We start from the raw sequence: 20,027 nt of genomic DNA on the forward strand, positions 1-20,027 counted from the left end.
GAGCAGCCTGTCAGTGTGTAAAGGGGAGCTACAGGAAAGAAGGGGACAGGCAGGGTCTGTTGTGATAGGACAAGGAGAAATAATTTCAAACTAAAAGAGAGGAGATATAGCCTGGATATAAGGAAAATTGTTTTTTTTTTATCTTTCAGTAAGGGTTGTGAAACACTGAAATGGGTTGCCCAGAGAGGTGGTGGATGCCTCATTCTCGAAGACACACGTGGTCAGGCTGGACAGGGCTCTGAACATCCTACTGAGCTGTGAATGCCCCATTTCATTGCAGAAGGGTTGGATTAGATGTCCTTTAAAGGTCGCTTCCAGTTCAATTGATTCTATGTTTCTAAATGATATGGGCTGGAAGCATTGACCTGCTAAGGTTAAGGTAGTGCTCTCCCACTCTTTTCAGCATGGGCTTCATTTTCATGAAATCATATCTCAGCATATAATTTTATGTTTCTGTGCAGTGTCTCTGTTCATGATGATCTCTCATTCTCTGCACTCCTCTTCCTGTGTGTTCAAGGTAGATTTTTTTTTTTCCAATCTTTAACTCTCACCAATATGGAAATGCAAATATATGAAATGATTCTATTTCCTGTTGCCTTATTGCCAAACGTTATGTAAATAGCAATAGGTTTCCTTTGAAAAGCATTGCAATGGCATGAAGCTGACAGTCTGCTCTCAGCAGTCCTATGTGTTGAAGTAGGTCCTTATTGGTGAAAGCCAAATTTCAGTGTAGAAGCTAGAACTGTGACACTGGTAGACAGGTTTCAGTCACCATGGAATTGGGATTTCCCTGCTGCCATATACAATGCCAGAGCGTTTTTGAAGCAGGCTGCAGCAGGACTTCCTTGGCTGTGGCACCCTCTTACTGCAGCCTCCATCTCTCTTCTGTGCTGGCTGTCCATCCAGGTTTGCCAGAACTGAAAATGGCTTTCCTGCATTATGGAATGAACCCTGAAGAAGAGAACATCATTGCTCAAAGTGCCCTGAAGGGATGCAGATAGACAAAACGAGTCTGGCTGGTGTTTGGCTAGCTGCAGGCTTTCAGCTGTCTTGCAGATCTTAATCCTCTCAGCTCCCCCAGGGAGGTGAGCGTTGTGCTGCTGCTTTGGGGAAGTGAGTTTGTTTTGCTTGACCACACAGAGAGTTAACAGCAGACTGTAAACACAGCGTTGGCATTCCTGGCTCAGAGCCTGCGTGCTTAATTGGACAGATTATATCTGTGTAATTGGATAATCCAAACCACATGGGTGCTGAGGGTGTTTTGCCCGACAGCTGTTCTATGTTGGATAATCTTCAGTGGAAACTACTGGAAAGAGCCCCCAAAGATCTCTGAAGCGTGTGGGATGAGGTCTGGAGGAGCTGCAAAACAGTCGTGCAGCCTAGAGGAGGGAAGTGGGATGCATGAAACAATTTTCAGTGTAATTTCTTTTCCCATGGCCAATGCATGGCTCAGTCCTAGCACGGTTTGTCCAAAGCCCTTTTGATTTATTTTCCTCTTTCTGTTCCTCAGTTGTTCCCACCGTTTACACCATTTACATGGGAAAAGACAAGTATGAAAGTAAGTATGCTGAAAGTGAGTATGCTGATGGGTGAGGCAGCTTGCCTGGGGTTAGGCCTGTGGGTGCCCAAGGTTATTTTGAAAGGATGTCTCTTCATTTGTTAATTTGATGTGCTTGAAACCGTGCAAATCATTCCGAGTTAATCCTCTGAAATCCACTGTGCTGCTTGTAGCTTGGATGGATGAACTTTAGATACAATGACTGGCTTCAAAACAACTGAAAACTAAACTAGCTGAAAAAATGAGCCGAGGCAGCAGCCTTTTCAGATCGTGTCTGATGACATCCTTCAAGTCAGCCTCCCCCTTCCCTGCTCCCTCTATTATTCCTCTCCCCACTGAACATTGGTGGCCCAGAGGCTCCCTGTGCCTGTTCTTCCCCTCAAGGTGAAGGTTCTGCTTCTGCTGCATCTCCTTTTTCCACATCAGGAGGCAATGTGAAGCCATGGTGCACACCATGCAAAGTGCTGGGCTGTCTCTTTGCCTGAAAGTCTCCTTTTTAGACTGATATTTGGAGAAACAAATGTTCACATAAAACTGTCCACGTGTGACAGGAGGAGAGAAAGGCATGGAAACGGGATCCTCAGTCTCACTTCTCACACACACTGTGTGTTCTCAGCATACTGGTTCCTGGCATAGCTGCATGCAGCTGGGTGCACTAAACCCTCTCTGCCTCTGCTTGATCCCCATGCTCTGGCTGATCAATAGAGGTTGATTTTTGCTCTGGTCAGATCAGCAATCACAGCAGGCAGTGTGATTGGAGGTCCTGTGCTTTGCTTAATGCCATTTTTCTTCTTGCAGATGAAGATCTAATAAAGTATGGCTGGCCTGAAGATATCTGGTAAGTCCTGCAGCTCTGTGCACACCTTCATAAAGCACACTGCCTCTCTTGGTGCTGCTGCAATTCAAATCCCAGCCCTTGTGCTGCCACAGGCACTGCAAAGTCTGCTTTCTCCCAAACCACTGAGCAGCTTAAATGCATTCCCAAGGTGGAGATGGATTTTAGCAGCTCCAGGTGCAGATGCTCAGATGCTGTTTTGAATTCATTTTCTTACATCTCCCCTGCTTTGTCCATTGGAAGGATTTGACTCCTGGGGTGTGGTTTCTGGGGATTTGGAGAATGCAGCCAGAAGCCTCCTGAGCCACAGTGAATGCTGTGCCTACAGAATGTTATCTTCTTCCCAAGTATCTTTTCCTCTGCACGTGCTTAGTGTCACCCCTGTGTACACTGTGGATTTCTGCTGTCCTGTCCTGTACAGCAGCCGTGGAGTTTGGGTCTGTGAGCAGGAGACTTTTGACTTTTTTTATTCCCCTCAACTAAAAGCTGTGTCAGCTTTCAGCACACCCACAGGGCTGCGGTCAGGCTGGTGAGAGGAAGCACTCCATCTAGCCTGGGTTGGTTTTGGCTCACAAGATCTCATCAGAAAAGAAAAGCAAGATCAGGGGAGTTCCCACTCTTGGCAGCAGCAGTGGGTGGCATCTCTGCTGGCTGATTCAGACTCCTGCTTGTGCCTGCGCCCTGTACTGACAGCATGGTAGCCGACAAGCTCTGTACGTTGTCAGCAACAAACTGAGTGTAAAAAAGATTTTGCTTTGGTTGAGTAACACGTTGGTGTAGCAGCATCACGTGATGTGAAGTCAGGAGAGACGTGGATCTGTGTGTCCAGAGCAGGGCCACAACAGTTATCCAGGGGAAGGAACATCTCACCTGTGAGATGGACAGACTAAAAGAGGTGGGGCTCTCTCAGGATCTAAAGGGGGGGGTCTAAGAGAAAAATATGTGGTTGTGATAAAAGCACTCAAATGAATCTATCTTGTTTGCACACGTGCATCCTGAACATTTTTGTAGACTTGTCCCTAGAGAAGCTGCTCTATCAATAGGAAGTAATCTTTTTTCAGAACAGATGATTGCCATCTCTTACCTCCTGCTAAACATGTCATTTTTTTTTTTTATTCTGTAGGTTTCATGTGGATAAGCTCTCTTCTGCACATGTGTATCTTCGGTTGCACAAGGTAAACCTGTGATGTGTCTTTACAAAAGCCCTAAATGGCATTCACCTGCATAGAATTATGCAGTCCCAGCCTGCTGTGGGCCCTGTGGATGGGACCAGCTGAACTCACATGAACACTGAAGTTCACAGGCTCCTGAAGGGTACAGAGTCATAGAATGGTCTGGGTTGGAAGGGACCTCAAGGATCATGAAGCTCCAACCCCCTGCCACAGGCAGGGCCACCAACCTCCACATTTCATAGCAGCCCAGGCTGCCCAGGGCCCCATCCAACCTGGCCTTGAACACCTCCAGGGATGGACGGGGCATCCACAGCCTCTCTGGGCAGCTGTTCCAGCACCTCACCACTCTCTCTGTAAAGAACTTCCCCCTGACATCCAACCTCAATCTTCCCTCCCTCAACTTCAAACCATTTCCCCTTGTCCTGCTGTTATCAACCCTTTCAAAGAGCTGATTCCCCTCCTGTTTGTAGGCTCCCTTTAGGTACTGAAAGGCTGCAATGTGGTCGCCCCACAGCCTTCTGCAGATATCCACCTCTGTGAGGAGGCTGAATTACAGCTTCCATCACCAAATAATGGTGGAAGGAGAGGGAAGGTTCATGTGGCCCAGCAGAACAAATGGTTTCTGACCTGGCATTGAGCGTGTGTCTGAGGGAGAAAACCAGAGTGCACATCACTTGTTTCTCTCCTTACAAATGCTGTGAAAGATCTAGTAAAATGTCAAGAGGAGAAGGTGTGGGGAGTGTTTGCAGGGCATCGTGTCCTGCTCCTGGCTGTGGTGTGCTCTTTTGTGTGCTCCTCAGTCCCTACAGCCCCTTCTCACTTGCACGGCTGATGCTGTGTGCTCTGTCACAGGGGCAGACAGTGGATGACATTCCTAAAGAAGTTCTGATAGACTGTGCCCACCTGGTGAAGGCTAACAGCATCCAAGGTGGGTCTGTTTCCCATTGGGGCTGGGTGCAAGGTGTTTGTTGTGGGTGTTTCTGCTCCACACGAGCATGTGTGTGAACAAGCATCTGTGAAAGCTGCTGCTCTGTTCTCTGTTAAGTCGGTGCCTGCTGGTCTTATGGGAAGCAGATGTCACTTACAGCTGCCGAGGCTGCTTGTTAGGCTTTCAGAAGGAGGAGTTTTAAATCTCTGAAATTCCTGTTTGTGCCTCCACGCTGCTGCCTGAGCCAGAGAGTCCTTGCAGGCTCTTCCCTCACACCACCTTGGGGCCCCCTTCCATAGCAGTCGCTCTTCTGGCAAAGACAGCCTCCATCTGGAGTTGGTTAGCACTGCTTGCAGCGCTCGTGTTACTGCAGAAATTGATGTTGTGGTGGCTTTTGTTTCACTGTAACACTGGAAGGAGTTCTCCTTTTTCTTCTTTCTTGCCCCGTTAGTAATGCTGGTGACAAGAATAACTGTCGGAGTTTGCGTTTGCACAGAAGTCTTTCAGCTGGGAGAGAATAAAAATGTTTCCATCCTTTCTCCTCTGCTCCCCAGGTTGCAAGATGAACAACGTCAACGTGGTGTACACACCATGGACCAACCTGAAGAAGACTGCAGACATGGATGTGGGGCAGATTGGGTTTCATAGGCAGAAGGATGTAAGTGTTTGCTGCAAGCCAGCAAGGGTCACCTGGTGACACACCATCACATTTCCAGTTAGCAGCTGGATGGGTTATCTTCAGCATTTACCCTAAAGGAAAGGAATCATCTAATTCCTGAAGCTTGAGAGAGATCCTTGGGGCATGTTTAGGCTTACCTTGCCATCAGCTGGGAATGCATGCTCGGTGTTAGCCTGTGGCAGAGTGTAGCCTGGATGGGATGCTTGCAAAAAGCAGTGCGGTGTAGCTGATCGGTCTCTGCTAAACCTGAATGCTATCACATGTCTGTTCTATTGGCTCAAATTTATCTGCACTGCAATCATCTCTGTACGAGCAGTCAGTTTGGATCAGCTTACGAACACCAATGTGATCAGATGGCTGGAAGGGCTCAGATGAGCTTGCTGTGCAGTGAAGGACTTGGGGGCATCTCTGAGACCTCCATTACTGTGATGACTTTGCTGTCTCTGCTTTGGGCAATGTTTCACTGCAGTGCTACTCTGAATTTGTTAAACCTGTTATAAGGCAGAGCTGCTTAGCTTTGTTGTGGGGTCAGTCCAGCACACTGAGCTGTTCCCAGGCCTGAGCTGTGTCCCCAGGTGATGTTAAGCATGAACTGTGGTTATGCAGCTTGGCTGCTGGGATAGAAAGCTCCCTAGAGATGCAGTTGTTTGACTAAAACAGGTCCATACCAGGGCAGGAAATGCAGAAAACACTGAAAACTACAGAATTAGCAACATGTGAGTTTCCCTTCCCCAAATGGTTGGTGGAGGGCTGGTGACAACTCCTCAGGAATCAGCAGAAACAGGGGTGGTTTTTTTTTGGTTTGTTTTTTTTTTTTTTTGGCTTCTTTGCTAAGGCATATGCTAAGAAAACAAATTAGACACGCTTATGTACTCAGCAGTACTTGTGCTTGTTAGTCGTGGGCCTTTGGTGCTGTTACACAACAGGCTGAATAGGACAAAGTGGCTGTGATTTCCCTTCGCATCTGTTTTTGTGGAATTCAGCCACTTGTAAAGTAGAAATAGGGCATTTTCTTTCCATAGACAAAGTGCCAAAATAAAAGTATTTTTTTTATAAGGATCATAGTTCTTTGCACTCCAAAGGTGAAAATGCTGACAGTGGAGAAGAAGGTGAACGAGATACTGAACCGATTAGAGAAGACAAAAGTGGAACGTTTCCCAGACCTGGCTGCTGAAAAGGAGGCCCGTGACAGAGAGGAGAGGAATGAGAAGAAAGCCCAAATCCAGGAGATGAAGCGGAAGGAAAAGGAAGAGATGAAGAAGAAGAAAGAGCTGGAAGAACTTAGGTAAGTCATAAATTGCAGTGCCAGTATTGAGCTTCTGTGGTTTTCATCAGCGCGAGGGGAGAGTCATGGGTCAGCAATTTCTGTGTAATGGTTGGCGCCGCATTACTCAGTGCTCAGCTGACCTGCTCTTGTATAGATGTCTGCATGGCCCAATGGTTCCCTTTGTCTTTACAATAAATGCATTTCCCCCTTTTTTTTTTTTTTTCTTAAAATAAACCTGGATGTTAAACCATTGTGAAAAGAAAGGACGGTGTCTTTTGAAATCTATCCCTCACTTGGGAGAAACTGGGGGAGCCACTTGTCTCTGTGGGATGGGAGCAATCTATTGGGTTCCAGCTTTCAGCTTTGTGTAAGTCTTGGAAAGCACTGAGCCACAGGCAGACTTCTTCAGCTTCCTGTTGCATCACCGTTGTTACTGAAACGTGTGATTCCTCAGTTTTCCTCCGTAGGCAATTGCATGCTCCTTTGAGCACTGAAAGAAGAACAGTGCTTTAAAATGTCATATTGACCTTTCTGTCCCTCAGCTACCAAACCTGCAGCAGCATGGGGGAGCTCATTCCTCCCTCCTGCCTGCCCCATACAGATCTGGACGTGCCAGCTGGCCAGAGGCTTACTTTAAAGCACAAGATACTTTATTGTAGCAAGTTGTATTTATATGTGAATGATAGGGAGACTGGAATTTGAAAAACTCAAGGTCTCAACACGTGTAAAGGTCATAACGAGGGCTTTGGAAAAACAAACTCAGCACCAGGAGGCATATCTGTGCTGCTGAGAAAAGGCTCTGCCTTCCTGATAAGCCTTGCTCCAGAGTTGCCCCTTCATCCCCCAGAATGAAGGATTTTCTGCCTCATGGTGCTGTCTAGCTGGTAGCTTCTGAACAAAGCTGCAGAGGCTGTGGAGATGAGTCTGCATAGCACCTGTGCTTTCTTCAGTTGTTTTAAATAGCTAAAGAGTGTAAGATAACTAGAAACTAGATCATAGAATCATAGAATGGCCTGGGTTATAAAGGACCACGATGCTCATCCAGTTCCAACCCCCTGCTGTGTGCAGGGTCACCAACCAGCAGACCAGGCTTCCCAGAGCCACATCCAGCCTGGCCTTGAATGCCTGCAGGGATGGAGCATCCACAACCTCCCTGGCATCACCCTGAGTTCAGAAAGGAATTGGTTTTTTTGCTACTTGATCCTATTTTATCAAAATGCCTCTCTGTGTTGGTGGTTTTTGAAAACATATCTTGTAAGATGATGTCATTTCCCTTTCAGGAGTTACTCATCATTAATGAAGGCTGAGAATATGTCCTCCAATCAGGTGAGAGCTGAGTAATGCCCACAGAAACTGTTCAGAGGCAGCTGAAATTCAGTGCAGGATTGTGACAGTCCAGCTCCGCATTGCAGTCTGGTTTCAGTGGCTCCTACATGACAGTGCACATCTCCTTTGCCCCTTCTCATTGAAGGACAATGCCACTTTCTTTGGCTTTCAGAGAAGGCCCTAATGCTTGGATGTCTACCAGATGGAGCCTGTGCTGCTGGTGATGTGTACAGAACCCTCCCAGTCCATTTCCACTTGAGTGAAGGAGCAGGGAGAGCTATAAGTGGGGTTCCAGGCTTGACTGTCCTTGCTTGGGAGCAGAAAGGTCATCCTGAGGGTGGCAGAGATTATTTTCACCTGCCATCTTTTTTTTCAAGGGAAGGAGAAAATGCACGGTGTATCTATGAAGGATGATAGTACAGGCAGGGATGAATATAGGTTCTGAGGGGCAGAGAGGAAGCTTGAAGTGATTTGCTTACAGGGAAGTAAACAACTGGGAGGAGCACAGAAGGGAAATGAGGAGGTGGGTCACAGCAGGGCTTGGGGCTGAAGTTGAGAAGAGGTCCTGACGTGCACTGGGTGCGTCTGTGCTTTGCCTGAGGTCTGGCTTGTGTACAGCTTCCCCTTGGTGAAGTCTTGGGCAAGGAGATGTTGGAGCTCATCTCAGTGACCCTCAGTTGAAAATGTGCCTTTTGTAAACTGTTAAAAGGAGTTTGTGGTTTTCATGAGCTCTTCATTTTCCTCCTGGCCAGCGTGCACATCCCCTCTGAGAATTAAGTGTTGAAATGTGAGTGCCTCCTGACGCACTGCTGGGGAGAGGAGTGATGGAAATGCAGCAGCAGGGGTGTTCCTCCTCTCAGCTTCTGAGCCCTGCTTGGTGCCAGGCTGCTTTCCTTCTGCTGGGTCATGACATGGGATGGCCCACCGAGGCTGCTTGTGAAAGCCCCATCTCTGGTTCCTCCCAAATCACAACAGATGGGCTGCAGCTTCAGGGACAGCAAAGAGCAGCGGGTGTTTCACAATGCAGAGCTTCTCTCGGTTCTGTTCCCATTCCAGAGGATTCTAGGATGTTTTTACTGAGATGGCAGGAGGCCAGAATAAATGGCAATGGTGAAATCCTGCTGAATACACCATTTCACCATTTTCCACTTTGCACTGGTCCTAATGCGTCTTTCTTCCCACAGGATGGCAACGATTCCGATGACTTTATGTGAATAAAGTCACTCTCCTTTCTCAATCCAAGGTGGTTTGGGATGTCTTAATGTCACCGTTGCTAAGAATGCCAAAAAATCAAACCAAATAAGTGAACTCTGACTCCATTTCTTCAGAAGCTGGTAGATTCTCCTGGTGTCCCGACCAACCCTGAGCCACGGACAACTTCTGGATGGAGAAGATCTCTTTGTCTGCACATACATCTCTTTTTTTCAGGGACGTAGGTGTAAGGAAGCAAAATTGAATTTCAGTTCTACAAAGACGATGCTATTTATTCTAGGAAAGGAGTTGCTGTAGCTTTTAATTGAATGAGATTGAAAGAATTTGTGCTGTCTCACTGCTGTCCTGGCAGCTTCGTGCTTCTGAAAGAGATGCCATTAATTTGGCATCGCTGGTGAGCCCCAAAGCCACACTGCTGACTGCGCAGCTCTTATCTCTGTGGTGGTGAAAGGCAGCAAAGCAAGGAGAATTCCCCCAAAATGTGGGGTTTCCCACTTTGACAAGCTCACAGCTGCTTTGCAGACCCACCTGGCAGTAAGTGTGGCAGTTGGTTGCCACTTGTTAACCACAGAGCTGCAGCTGGTGAAGGCTTCCAGCTGATGGTGCAACCTACGTGAGCATGTCAGTGCGTGGGCTGTGATATGTGCCTTTCAGCACAGGATGAGAACAGCCCCACGGTGTCATTCTTTTGAATTACACTTTATTTCTGGGCTGTTTCTTGGGAACCTTCTCTGCAGAGAAAAGCTGACAAAGAAGGGTTTTATGCAGCCTGTCCTGTTCAGAGCTCTCTGTAAGGTTTTGTGGATAAGTCTGTACGAAGCTATCACGATAATTGTTGCAGCACATGTATATATGTTATGATTAAATTCATACCAGGCTGGTAAAACGTGCTGGTGGGTGAGGGGAGTGGGAGAGTGGAACTGTGGGTGGTGAATTTGCTTGAGGGGGTTTCTAAGGTGGGGGCTACGTATGCAGCCTTTCCCCCAGAGCTGGCCCGTGCCGCTTGGTGTTCTCCCCTCAGAACTGCTGCCTGACTTTCCCAAGCTGCTTGAGGGATATTTTGTGTCCCTCCCAGCTCTGTTTATCTTTCCTCTCATTCCACACCAGGGTGAGAAGAAATGCTCCGCGGGCCTGCTGGCAGCAGCCAACAGAGCTCAGCTGCTCCTGGGCTGGGTCGCAGCTCACGCTCCATCCCGCATCCCATCCCACAGTGATGGCTGTAGGAGGCGGATGTCTCCTCCCAGACAGCTCCACGCTTTGGATGAGTGCCTGGGCTTTGTGTTATAGGGCTATAAGAAGGTTGGTGGGGTCCCAGGGCATGGTTTTGGGATGTGCCTTCGGGTGCCTTTCAGCCTGGTTATGGCAGGAGCATCCTCCAGCTGTGTGTCTCTTCAGGACACGTCCCAGCACAGGGCTGGGTTTGATGGGAAGAGCAGAAGGGAAGAGCCCTTGGACCCACACAGAGAGGAGTTTATTGTTACTGCAACTGAAATATTAACCAGAGAATTACAGTTAATCCAAATGGACTTAATACAGCAGGGGGAGAAAAAAAAAAAACAACACAAAAACACACCCTGCTACAAGTTCCAATGAATAACTGGGCTGGGCAGAGTGCGAGGAGCTGGGGGGGATGTGGGTATTTGTCCCCCACCCTTCCCTGAGTGGCCGCCCTGCTGCTGCCATCAATGGGGTCATTCACAGGATGGGGGTGTTGGCCAGAGCTCGCCAGCAGTGCTGCAGCTGCCGACTGTTGTGCTTGGCACCAATGCCTGCCAATGGCTCTGGTGTCCTTGAGAGTTTGGGTAGGAGATTGTCCCTGTGGGCATTGCTGCCTGTGGGCTGTGTGTCACTTGTCCTCTGTGTCAGGGTGATGCCCAGATGGGGAAATGGAGGCACGGGGGTGGTCAGGGCCGTGGCTTTTTGTTGTTCGTGCCTGGGATGCTCAGGTGGGAAAAGAAGCTTTTTCCAAAAGATTTTGGGTTGCCTGTGTTAACCAGCAGCATCGTGGCTCTGTAGCTCTGCAGCTGTTAATTCTGAGATGAAAACAGGAAGCCGCCGTGCCAACAGCAATAAACGGCCCTGGGGGCTGGGACCTGCGGCCCAGGCAGGGCTGGTGGGGAGGGTATGGGGCTCCCTGAGCTGTGGGCTGTGGAGAGTGGCAGGGGTGGGGATGGAATGCGGATGGGAACAGTGATAGTAATGGTCTGGGATGGAAATGGGGAATCAGGAATGAGGATGAGGATGGAACGGGAATAGGAAACATGGGATGGGATGATGTGGGATGGAGGAAGGGATAAGGATGGGAATGGAGGTTGGAATGGGATGGGGATGGGTGTGGTATTGGGAATAGGGATGGGAAGGGAGCGGGATGGAGGTTGAGATGGGAACAGGAATGGGGACAGAGATAGACAAAACAGAGATGGAGATGGAATGGGAACAGGGGTGGGCACAGGGACGGGAAGAGCTGTGGCCTGAACAAACCTCTGGAAAACAAAGTCAGAGGTGCTGTTGGCAAGGGCCTGTTTATCCCAGGAGCAGGCAGTGAAGCAGGGCTGTGTGTGCAGGTGTGCATTCTGGGGACATGCTGCACTCCTACAGTGAAGCTGGTGAGAGCCCAAGGTGGGGCTGCGTGCGGGGCCGGCTGTTTTCCCCAGCTCCGTGTTGCTCTTGGCACCAAGGCCCCAGCTCGGGTACCTGGGGCCTCCAGCTGCCCCTTCCTTGCCCTCCGCCAGGGAAAAACAACCCACACCCTGCCTACTGGCCTGGGACATGGGGACAGATTCCAGGGGCCCTGCTTTGGGGACAGGAGGGGTTCTCCATTAGAGACCATAAGTGCATGTACATCTGCGTGAGTCTGTGTTCCCTGCTTGGGGACAGCTCTGTGGGATGCTCCCATCTCACTCCACCATCTGTACCACGCCAATGCCCCCGGTTTGGATCTGGGCTCCTCCCCAGCCCTCCTGAACCCCCCCCAACCCCATGTCCCAAAGGCAGGAACCACTTGTCCCCATACAAATTTATTGTGCCAGGATTACATTGCTGGTGCAGCCAGGGAAGGAGGGGTGAAGGTGGCTGGAAGTAGGGCACAAGCCAGCTGTGCCCCAGCCCATACAGGTCCTCGTCCTGCGGGGACCCCAAGCCCCAGGACTCTGCAGCCCACTCAAGAGCCAGGGACCAGCCCCGTGCACCCCAAAAAGCATCATGCTGGGGATATCTGGACCTCCTAGGGTCCTTCCTGCCCTGTCCCCAGGGGCTGGCAGCGGGAGCAGGGGATGCTCTCAGAGCTGGAAGGAGTTCCTCCATCCAAGTGCCATTAGCATGGCTCCAAGGTCTGCATCATGGGCCAGGAGGACCGGGGGGACCTGGCGGTCCTGGGGGGCCTCTCAAGCCGGGGTCTCCTTTGGGACCCGTGGGGCCAATTTGTCCCACAGCCCCGGGGTTCCCAGGGAGCCCCAGTTTTCCTTGAGGACCAGGGGGTCCTGTTGGTCCTGGCCCCCCCTCTGGCCCTGGGGGACCCACATCTCCCTTGGGTCCCATCTGTCCCCTGGATCCAGACTGCCCAAAGCTGCCCTTAGCGCCCTTGAGGCCGGGAAAACCCTTTGCACCCAGGGGACCCCTTTCCCCCTGGGGACCGGGGGGACCAGGAGGTCCGGGGGAGCCAGGAGGGCCTGGAGAGCCCAGGCTGCCCACGTCGCCCTTCTCTCCTTTGCTTCCTGCGGGACCCTTGATGCCAACATCACCCTTGAGGCCGCGGGGACCTGGGAGGCCTGGCACACCTGCAGGAGGAAGAGGGAGGAATGAGTGTGATGCATGGGGTGTGGCTGTAACAGAGGGCCTGAGGACACTACCAGTGCTTCTTCCTGGAGTTACACTTTTGGAGCCAAAGGCAACAAGGGGCAGCACTCAAAAGGGCTGAATTTGGTGCTCTTGGCACTTGGTGGGATGCCCTGGACAGGACTGGGAACAGTGGGTCCCTGCCACTATGCCTGAGAATGCAGGTGGATGGATGTCCCCAGGCCACTGAAGTCCCCATGGGAAGCTTTAGGCATCCTTGTCCCGGTCTGTCTGTGCCCTCCCCACCAGGACCAGCAGTGGGGTCACCTGCACCAAGGGGAAAGCTGCAGAGTGCTCAATCATAGAAATGTGGCACTTAGGAACATGGTTTGGTTTAGTGGACATGGTGGGGATGTGTTGGAGTTGGACTTGGGGATCTTAGAGACCTCCAGCTGGAATGATTGCATGATTAGCACTGGAACAGGCTGCCCAGGGAGGTCGTGGAGTCTCCTTCTCTGGAGATGTTCAAGACCTGCCTGGATGCCTACCTGTGCGACCTGCTGTAGGGAACCTGCTTTGGCAGGGGGGTTGGACTCGATGATCTCTGGAGGTCCCTTCCAACCCCTACAATTCTGTGATTCTGTGATTCTATGAGTGAGCATGGTGGTGATGGTTAACAGCTGGGCTTGATGATCCTGGAAGCGTTTTCCAACCTTCATGACTCTATGATTCCAAGACTCAGCCTCCAAACCTGTTTCCGCCCGTCAGGAACAGCCCCCAAACCCAACAGACCCAACCCCAACCCACGCTGAGATGCTCCTCACCTCGTAAGATGGTGATGTTCTTCAGCATCGCTCCATGCCGGACATCCACCACCTTCATCTCCTCCATCACCATGGACAGGTTGCGGATGTCGAAGTCAAGCCGGGCGCTGAGCAATCCAAAGCGCTCCCGCAGAAGGTCCGTGGTGCCCTGGACCAGGCTGAGGGACTTGTTCAGGTAGTAGAGCTCCTCAGCGTGGGCATGGAAACCCAAGGTGCAGGAGAGACGCACGTCATCCAGGTAGCGCAGCATGCTGTGCACGTGGCTGTCGGTGGCGTTGATGTTGGTGAAGATGGTGCCGATCTCGATCTCATGCGAGGCCATGCGGCCTTCCAGCGTCTCGAAGCGCTCAGCCGTGCGGTTCTGCGCGTACTTGGCATGGTAGCGCAGGTCGTTCATGTTCTCCTCGTGGTCATCCAGGAAGGAGGAGATGTTGTCCAGCTGCAGCTGCAGCCCCATCACCTGCAGCACCAGGTCGTGCATGCCCTCGGCGTTCTGGCCCACCTGCCGGGCTGCAGCACCCACGCCAGCCTGGATGCTCCTGACCAGCTCACCCGTCTCGGTGGAGGTGGCCCGCAGTCCTGCAAAGAGCCGCGTGTAGTTCTGCCACTCGGTGACCATCTTCTGCAGCGTCAACGTCTCCTCGTCCGTCTTCCTCTGGATGAGTTGGATCCAGTCCGAGGTTTGCCCCAAGGTGAAGTTGAGCTGCTGCATGGCGGCACGCACGTCAAAGCGCTCCTGTTCCAAGCCCTTGAGCGAGCCATCAAGCTGGGTGGTGATGGCCCGCCAGCCCCCCAGCTGGGCCACCAGTTGCCCCACGCTCTCGTTCAGCCGTCGGGTGGAGGAGGAGCAGTCGGCCACCTCACTGCTGATCTCGTTGCTGCTGGATGAGAGCGTGTCGTGGGTGCGGGAGGTGCGGTCGAGGAGGACCTCCTGAACCAAGAGCATCTTCTGGATCTCCTCCAGCTCACCCTGCAGCTTGCCGAGCTCCTGGCCCAGCTGCCCTGTCTCCAGGCAGAGGGAGCAATTGCCTGAGCTCTTCTCATCTGAAGGGGGGGCAAAGGGGTCCAGTACCGCACTGCCAACCATGGAACATCATAGCTCACCCCACTCCCCATCCCCACACCACCAACCAAGGGAACCACACCAAAACCCAACCCATGCTCCCTCCCTGCATCGCCAACCATGGGAACAACCTCATAGCCCACCCCATACTCTGTCCCCACGCAGCCAAACATGGGAGCCACCCCACAACCCACGCACCATCCCCGCAGACCCCAGTGATGGACACTGCAGCCCCGTGGCTGGGGAGAAGCCCATGCAGACTCACCTAACTCCTGGAGGTCCTCCTGGATGGACAAGATCTTCTCCTCATAGTACATCTGGGCCGAGCTGATGTCTCCAGAGATGGAGTTGACTTTCTTGAAGACTGTGGAGGGGAAGTGGGCAGTGAGGGGACAGCACAGCCATCACCATTCATACCAAAGGGCTTGGGAATCCCCTAATGTCTCCAAAGGCCTTCTGATCCTCATTGGTGTCAGTGGAACCCCCAGAGCCATACAGCACCTGCAGGACACCCCCCAACTCCCCCACATCCCCATAGATGGGGTCCCTTCACTTTGTTTTTTTTGGGGAGCTTGGGATTTGGGGCTGCTTCAGCCCCTCTCCATGGAGCCCAACTATTCCCCATGAAAGGAAGAAGGGAGGGAAGGAGCCAGCCCCCAGCCCTGCCTGTGCTCACCCAGGGCAGCCAGCACGGTCACAGCCACGATGAGCAGCACGGAGAAGACGTAGAGGACTTTGACAGCTGTCTGCAGGGACAGATTCTTCTGGCACTGGCTGCAGCCACCCCGTGCCCTGCCTGAGCAGGAGAGGGATGGATCAGGGTTGTGCCACAGGATGGATTAGGGAGGGAAGAGGGATGGATCAGGGATAGATCAGAGGTGGATCGGGGATGGATCAGGGATGGACAAGGGGATGCATCAGCCTTTGCCCCTGCCTACCCCATGGATAAGGTGGCCTCTCTCCTTACCGTTTGGTCGGTAACAGAAGGATGGCATCTCCTCCTCCTCTCCTCCCACCAGGTCCTCTGCTGAAAGGCAATACGAGGAGCAGGTTGGTGCCACCAGAGCCCAAGCAGGGCTGAGGGGAGAACCCAACTGCAGTGACATCTTCCTGGGTGAAAATCCCTTCCAAGGATTCACCAAACCCTTGCACAGGGCACAGAGTAGATCCAAGCCCCAAAAGGAGAGAGGTGGATCCCCAGAAGGTGCTGCAGTCCAATGTCATCACGGCTCTGGGGATCTCACCCGAAGCCTGGTGGCTGCTTTGGTTCTGCAGGGCTTGTCCAGAACCTCTGAGCCTGCTTCATTACCAAAAATATCATTTCTGAGCTGTCCCATCCCTGTATTTCGCCTGGAAAGCGTAAAAGTGGATACAGGGCCATCCCCCAACCCGAAGGACTTTGCCACATCCCAATGGGCAGCTGGTCCACAACACAGACAGCAGTGAGCCCAGGACCCCCCTTCCCCAAGCACTCTGCATGCATGGCAAGCACCACAGATCCCCTGTGTCTTGCCGATACCCATCTGAGGACTGCACACGGTCAGCCCCGCAGCTCCGCAGCCTCCCCCCTGCCCAAGCCCCCCAACCTGCCCCGCAGCCAGCTCTCAGCGCTGAGGTTGCTGCACCAAGGGTGCCGCGAGGGGCCGCATCCCATGGCGGAGTGCCGCAACTCCAGCATCCCCTGCTTATAAACCCTGCCTCCCCCACGGAAACCCAGGGCGGTGGTGCTGGGGGGGCCTCCCTCTGCCTTCTGCGTCTCTCTCCTGCCTAATGTTGTCCCGTGTTTGCTTTTCTGCCCAGCGCTGGGCTGTGAGGAGGACGTCTGCCCTTTCCCCACCCCCCTCCCCCAACCACCGCCATGGGTGTCTTCAGAGGTGGGACAACACCTCAAAGGGTTTTGGGATCACTTCCTATCGCTGCGGATGGCAGCATGGACCCCCTACTCAGGCACTACTGTGCTACCAGCCCCGCTCCTTACCTCACATCTCCCCATGACTCCGTCTCTCACTCACCTCTCATCGCCCCGATCAGCCCGGATGAGAGCAGGGACGCAGTGGGGGCCTCACCGCCCGGATCCCTGCAGCCGTCCCTTCACGTCCCCTCCTGCCGTGCTGCCGAGCATGGCCGGGGCACCCCGCTGCCCTTCCTTGTCCCGATCAAAAGCCTTTGGGATCTTTCAGAAGCAACCCCATTGGCTGGGGGGCACCCCCAGGGCCAGTCGCTCACCCATGGCCTCTGCGGGATGGGGTGCGGGGAGCGCAGCCGCGCTTGGCTGCCGTCCACCCAAGCGTGAGGCGCCGGGATATGAGCTGGAGAAGAAAGGCTGCTCTCGCGCCTGCCTCCTTCCCTCCGGCCCTAATGACTACCAAATGTCGCACGGAACGCCGCTGTGCTGGCCAAGGGGAGGGGTGGGGTGGGGAGGAGGTTGGAGAAGTCTGGGGAGGTGGATGGGGATGCGTGCTGGGGGCTGTGCCCAGTGGTAGTGGGGGATTTTGGATCTGGGAATGGGGTCTTTGGACTGGGAATGGGGTCTTGGTGTATGGGGATGGGGTCCTGGTCTGGTGATGGGATCCTCATTACGGCTATGGGGAGATGGCGTCTGGGGTTTGTTATTTACGGTTTGGGGGTGGGATTTGTCTCGTCCCTTACAGGGTCTTAGTCTGGGGATGTGATTCTGGTGCATGGGATCGGGCTGAAGGGTTTGGAATCGGGGCCTGGTCAAGGCCACAGGGAGATGAGGTTTGGGGTCTCGGGTGCTGGGCAGGGCACACACATTTGGATCAGGGACACGAGTTGCTATGCTCCGGGTTCTGGGATCCTGCTTTGAGCTCATGGTTCTAGCTGGGGCTGCGGGTGCTGTGGTTTGGTGCTGTGGTCCTGACTCAGAGATGTGGGGTGGAGGTACCACATGGGTTGGGTACATTTGGGATGCCTCGTCCCCACAGTGCTGGGAACCACTGAGACACCACCAGCGGCTTTGGAAGGAGGAAACAAAAAGGATGGTGGGAGGAGAAATCCCAGCACCAGGGGGGAGTGTGAGGGGCTTAAAAGACCCTGCTTTGAGTGCATGCTTTCTGCAGGGCTGCTGCTGCCCTCTGGCGAGACCCTGCTGGAAGACCACCAGGCTCCTCGCACGGCCAACTTCCTCCTCCCATGGCCGCCAACCTTCCTGAAGAGCCACCTTTCTCCTCACGTGGCCACCATCATCCATGCATGGCCACCATCCTCCTCACATGGCCACCATCCTCCCAGCATGGCCACAGGTGGGACATGGAGGCCACCAACACCTGCCCTCCTCCTGATTCTGGAATGGCTTCTGGATGCTCCCATCCCATTTTTTGGGGTCTTAGCTCTCCTCCTAGAGCCCCTCCAACATTTTCAAGTCTCTCTGCTGTTTCCTACCTCCCAGGTCAGGGGAGGAGGGAACAGGTGAGCGCACCAAGCCTCACCACTACCACTTCCTAAAGGCCACGAGCCCCATACAGTGCTGTGGGGATGTCCTCTGCCCTGCACTGAGCTCAGTCACAGGAGCTGGTTCTGGGGGCACACACCATTGCCATCCTATGGCTGGAGGGGAAAGATGCCCAGTCCTTTCAGTGGGACCCCCTCTGGCTCTGCCCCCAGTGATGCTCACCACCCTCTGCCCGATACACACACACACAGTGGATGCATGGGGGTCCTTGCAGCACACACTCGTGGGACAGAGAGCACGAATGCACAGATGTGATTTAGAAAAGATTTTAATAAGAAAATACAAGATAGGGCAGACTACAGCGACTGGCCCAGATTAAAAAAAATACAAGACAGAACAAGTAGCGGCTTTTGGTCCCATTTCACACACAGCCAATCCCTTCCTGCTCCTCTCCCTCTCCCATGCCCTGTCCATTGGTGACTGTGCAGGCTGGATTCCCAGCACTGCCTCCCTCATTGGACAGGATGAGGTCGGTGGCCCTGTGCTTTTGGTGGATTCCTCCCTTTCTTCCATGGTAAGGCATTGGAATAGAGAGGTGATGGAGTCACTATCCCTGGAGGTAGTCAAGAAATGTGGAGATGTGGTACTTGTGGACATGGTGGAGATGGAGTTGGACTTGGTGATTTTTGAGGTGTTCTCCTAACTTCATGATTCTGGGATTTTATAGGAAAGGAATGGGGTGGCTGAACCTTCAGAACCTATGGGTTTCAGGTAGTGGATATCAATGGCACAGGACGTGGTGATGGGCCCATGTTTGGACTTGGTCATTTTGGAGGGTTTTTCTGACCATCATGATTCTGTGACTCCATATGAAAGGAATGAGGTGGCCAACAGATCCTACAGACTAGGGCAGGGACATGTATGGATATTAACTGGGCTTGTTCAGCTTGGAGAAGAGAAAGCTCCATGGAGACCTCATTGTGGCCTTCCAGTACTTGAAGGGAGCGTATAAACAGGAGGGGGAACGGCTGTTTGTGAGGGTAGGCAGTGATAGGACAAGGGGGAATGGTTTTAAACTGAGACAGGGGGGACGTTCAGCTTAGATCTTAGGAGGAAGTTTTTCACCCAGAGGTGGTGAGGCACTGGAACAGGTTGCCCAAGGAGGCTGTGGATGCCCCATCCCTGCAGGCATTCAAGGCCAGGCTGGATGTGGCTCTGGGCAGCCTGGGCTGCTGGTTGGCGACCTGCACACAGCAAGGGGTTGGAACTGGATGAGCATTGTGCTCCTTTGCAACCCAGGCCATTCTATGATTCTATGATTCTGTGATATCAATGGCACGGGACATGGTTATTGGGCACAGTGGGGATGGGTTGCGGTTGGTCTTGGAGATCTTAGAGGTCTTCTGCAACCTTAATGATTCTATGATTCTGTATCAGTGGCACAGGTTGATGGAGCCTCCAAACTCTACTGGTTCAGGTTCAAGGACACAGGTCTGGATATCAGCGGCATGGAACATGGTTAGTGGGCATGGTGGTGATGGGTTGGGGTTGGACTTGTGATCTTAGAGGTATTCTCCAACCTGAATGGTTCTCTGATACTACAAGAGGAGTAGTACCATCCTGCAGCCCCTGCGCCCTACTCAGCATCACAGTCTACACTCTCCATGACCTCCTCCACCCTCTGCCTGTACTCAGCCCTGTCCTCCCGCAGCCGTGCCAGCCAGAGCAGGAGGGGCTCAGTGGGGCCAGGCGCTGCCTCTTCCTCATTGGGGCTGATCCTGAGGACCAGCGGGTGATGGAAGCAGAGCTGGTAGGGGCCAAGCACCTCGCTGCGCACACACGTGGCCCTAAGGGCGGCCATGATGAGCGACAAGCTGTCTGCCCAGTGTTTGCCCGCGCTCTGGGCCAGCCGCTGCAGGCTGGTGGTGATGGCTGCCACCCAGCTGGGTGGTGGGTACTGCACATCCACATCCATCT

General features: G+C 52.8%; 2 protein-coding genes across 2 annotated transcripts; one reads left to right on the forward strand and one right to left on the reverse strand.

The window, feature by feature from the left end:
• Positions 1-1,343: 1,343 nt before the first annotated feature.
• CCDC25 (coiled-coil domain containing 25) lies at positions 1,344-8,979 on the forward strand (the record flags this gene model as incomplete). The annotated part of the gene is given in 9 exon segments (XM_079550514.1): positions 1,344-1,466; positions 1,468-1,558; positions 2,357-2,396; positions 3,517-3,568; positions 4,418-4,493; positions 5,048-5,151; positions 6,255-6,457; positions 7,720-7,765; positions 8,950-8,979. Coding segments are annotated over 9 exon segments (765 nt in total).
• A 3,334-nt stretch (positions 8,980-12,313) lies between these two features.
• Positions 12,314-15,660, reverse strand: SCARA3 (scavenger receptor class A member 3; the record flags this gene model as incomplete). The annotated part of the gene is made up of 5 exons (XM_079550235.1): positions 15,606-15,660; positions 15,315-15,434; positions 14,904-15,002; positions 13,576-14,619; positions 12,314-12,753 (listed from the first exon to the last, which is right to left on the reverse strand). Exons 1-5 carry the CDS (start codon positions 15,631-15,633, stop codon positions 12,314-12,316), a joined length of 1,731 nt encoding a protein of 576 aa, XP_079406361.1. The 5' UTR covers positions 15,634-15,660.
• Between the last annotated feature and the right edge of the window lie 4,367 nt (positions 15,661-20,027).

Source organism: Tetrao urogallus (genome assembly GCF_951394365.1).
Source record: "Tetrao urogallus genome assembly, chromosome: 2".
Classification (NCBI taxonomy): domain Eukaryota; kingdom Metazoa; phylum Chordata; class Aves; order Galliformes; family Phasianidae; genus Tetrao; species Tetrao urogallus.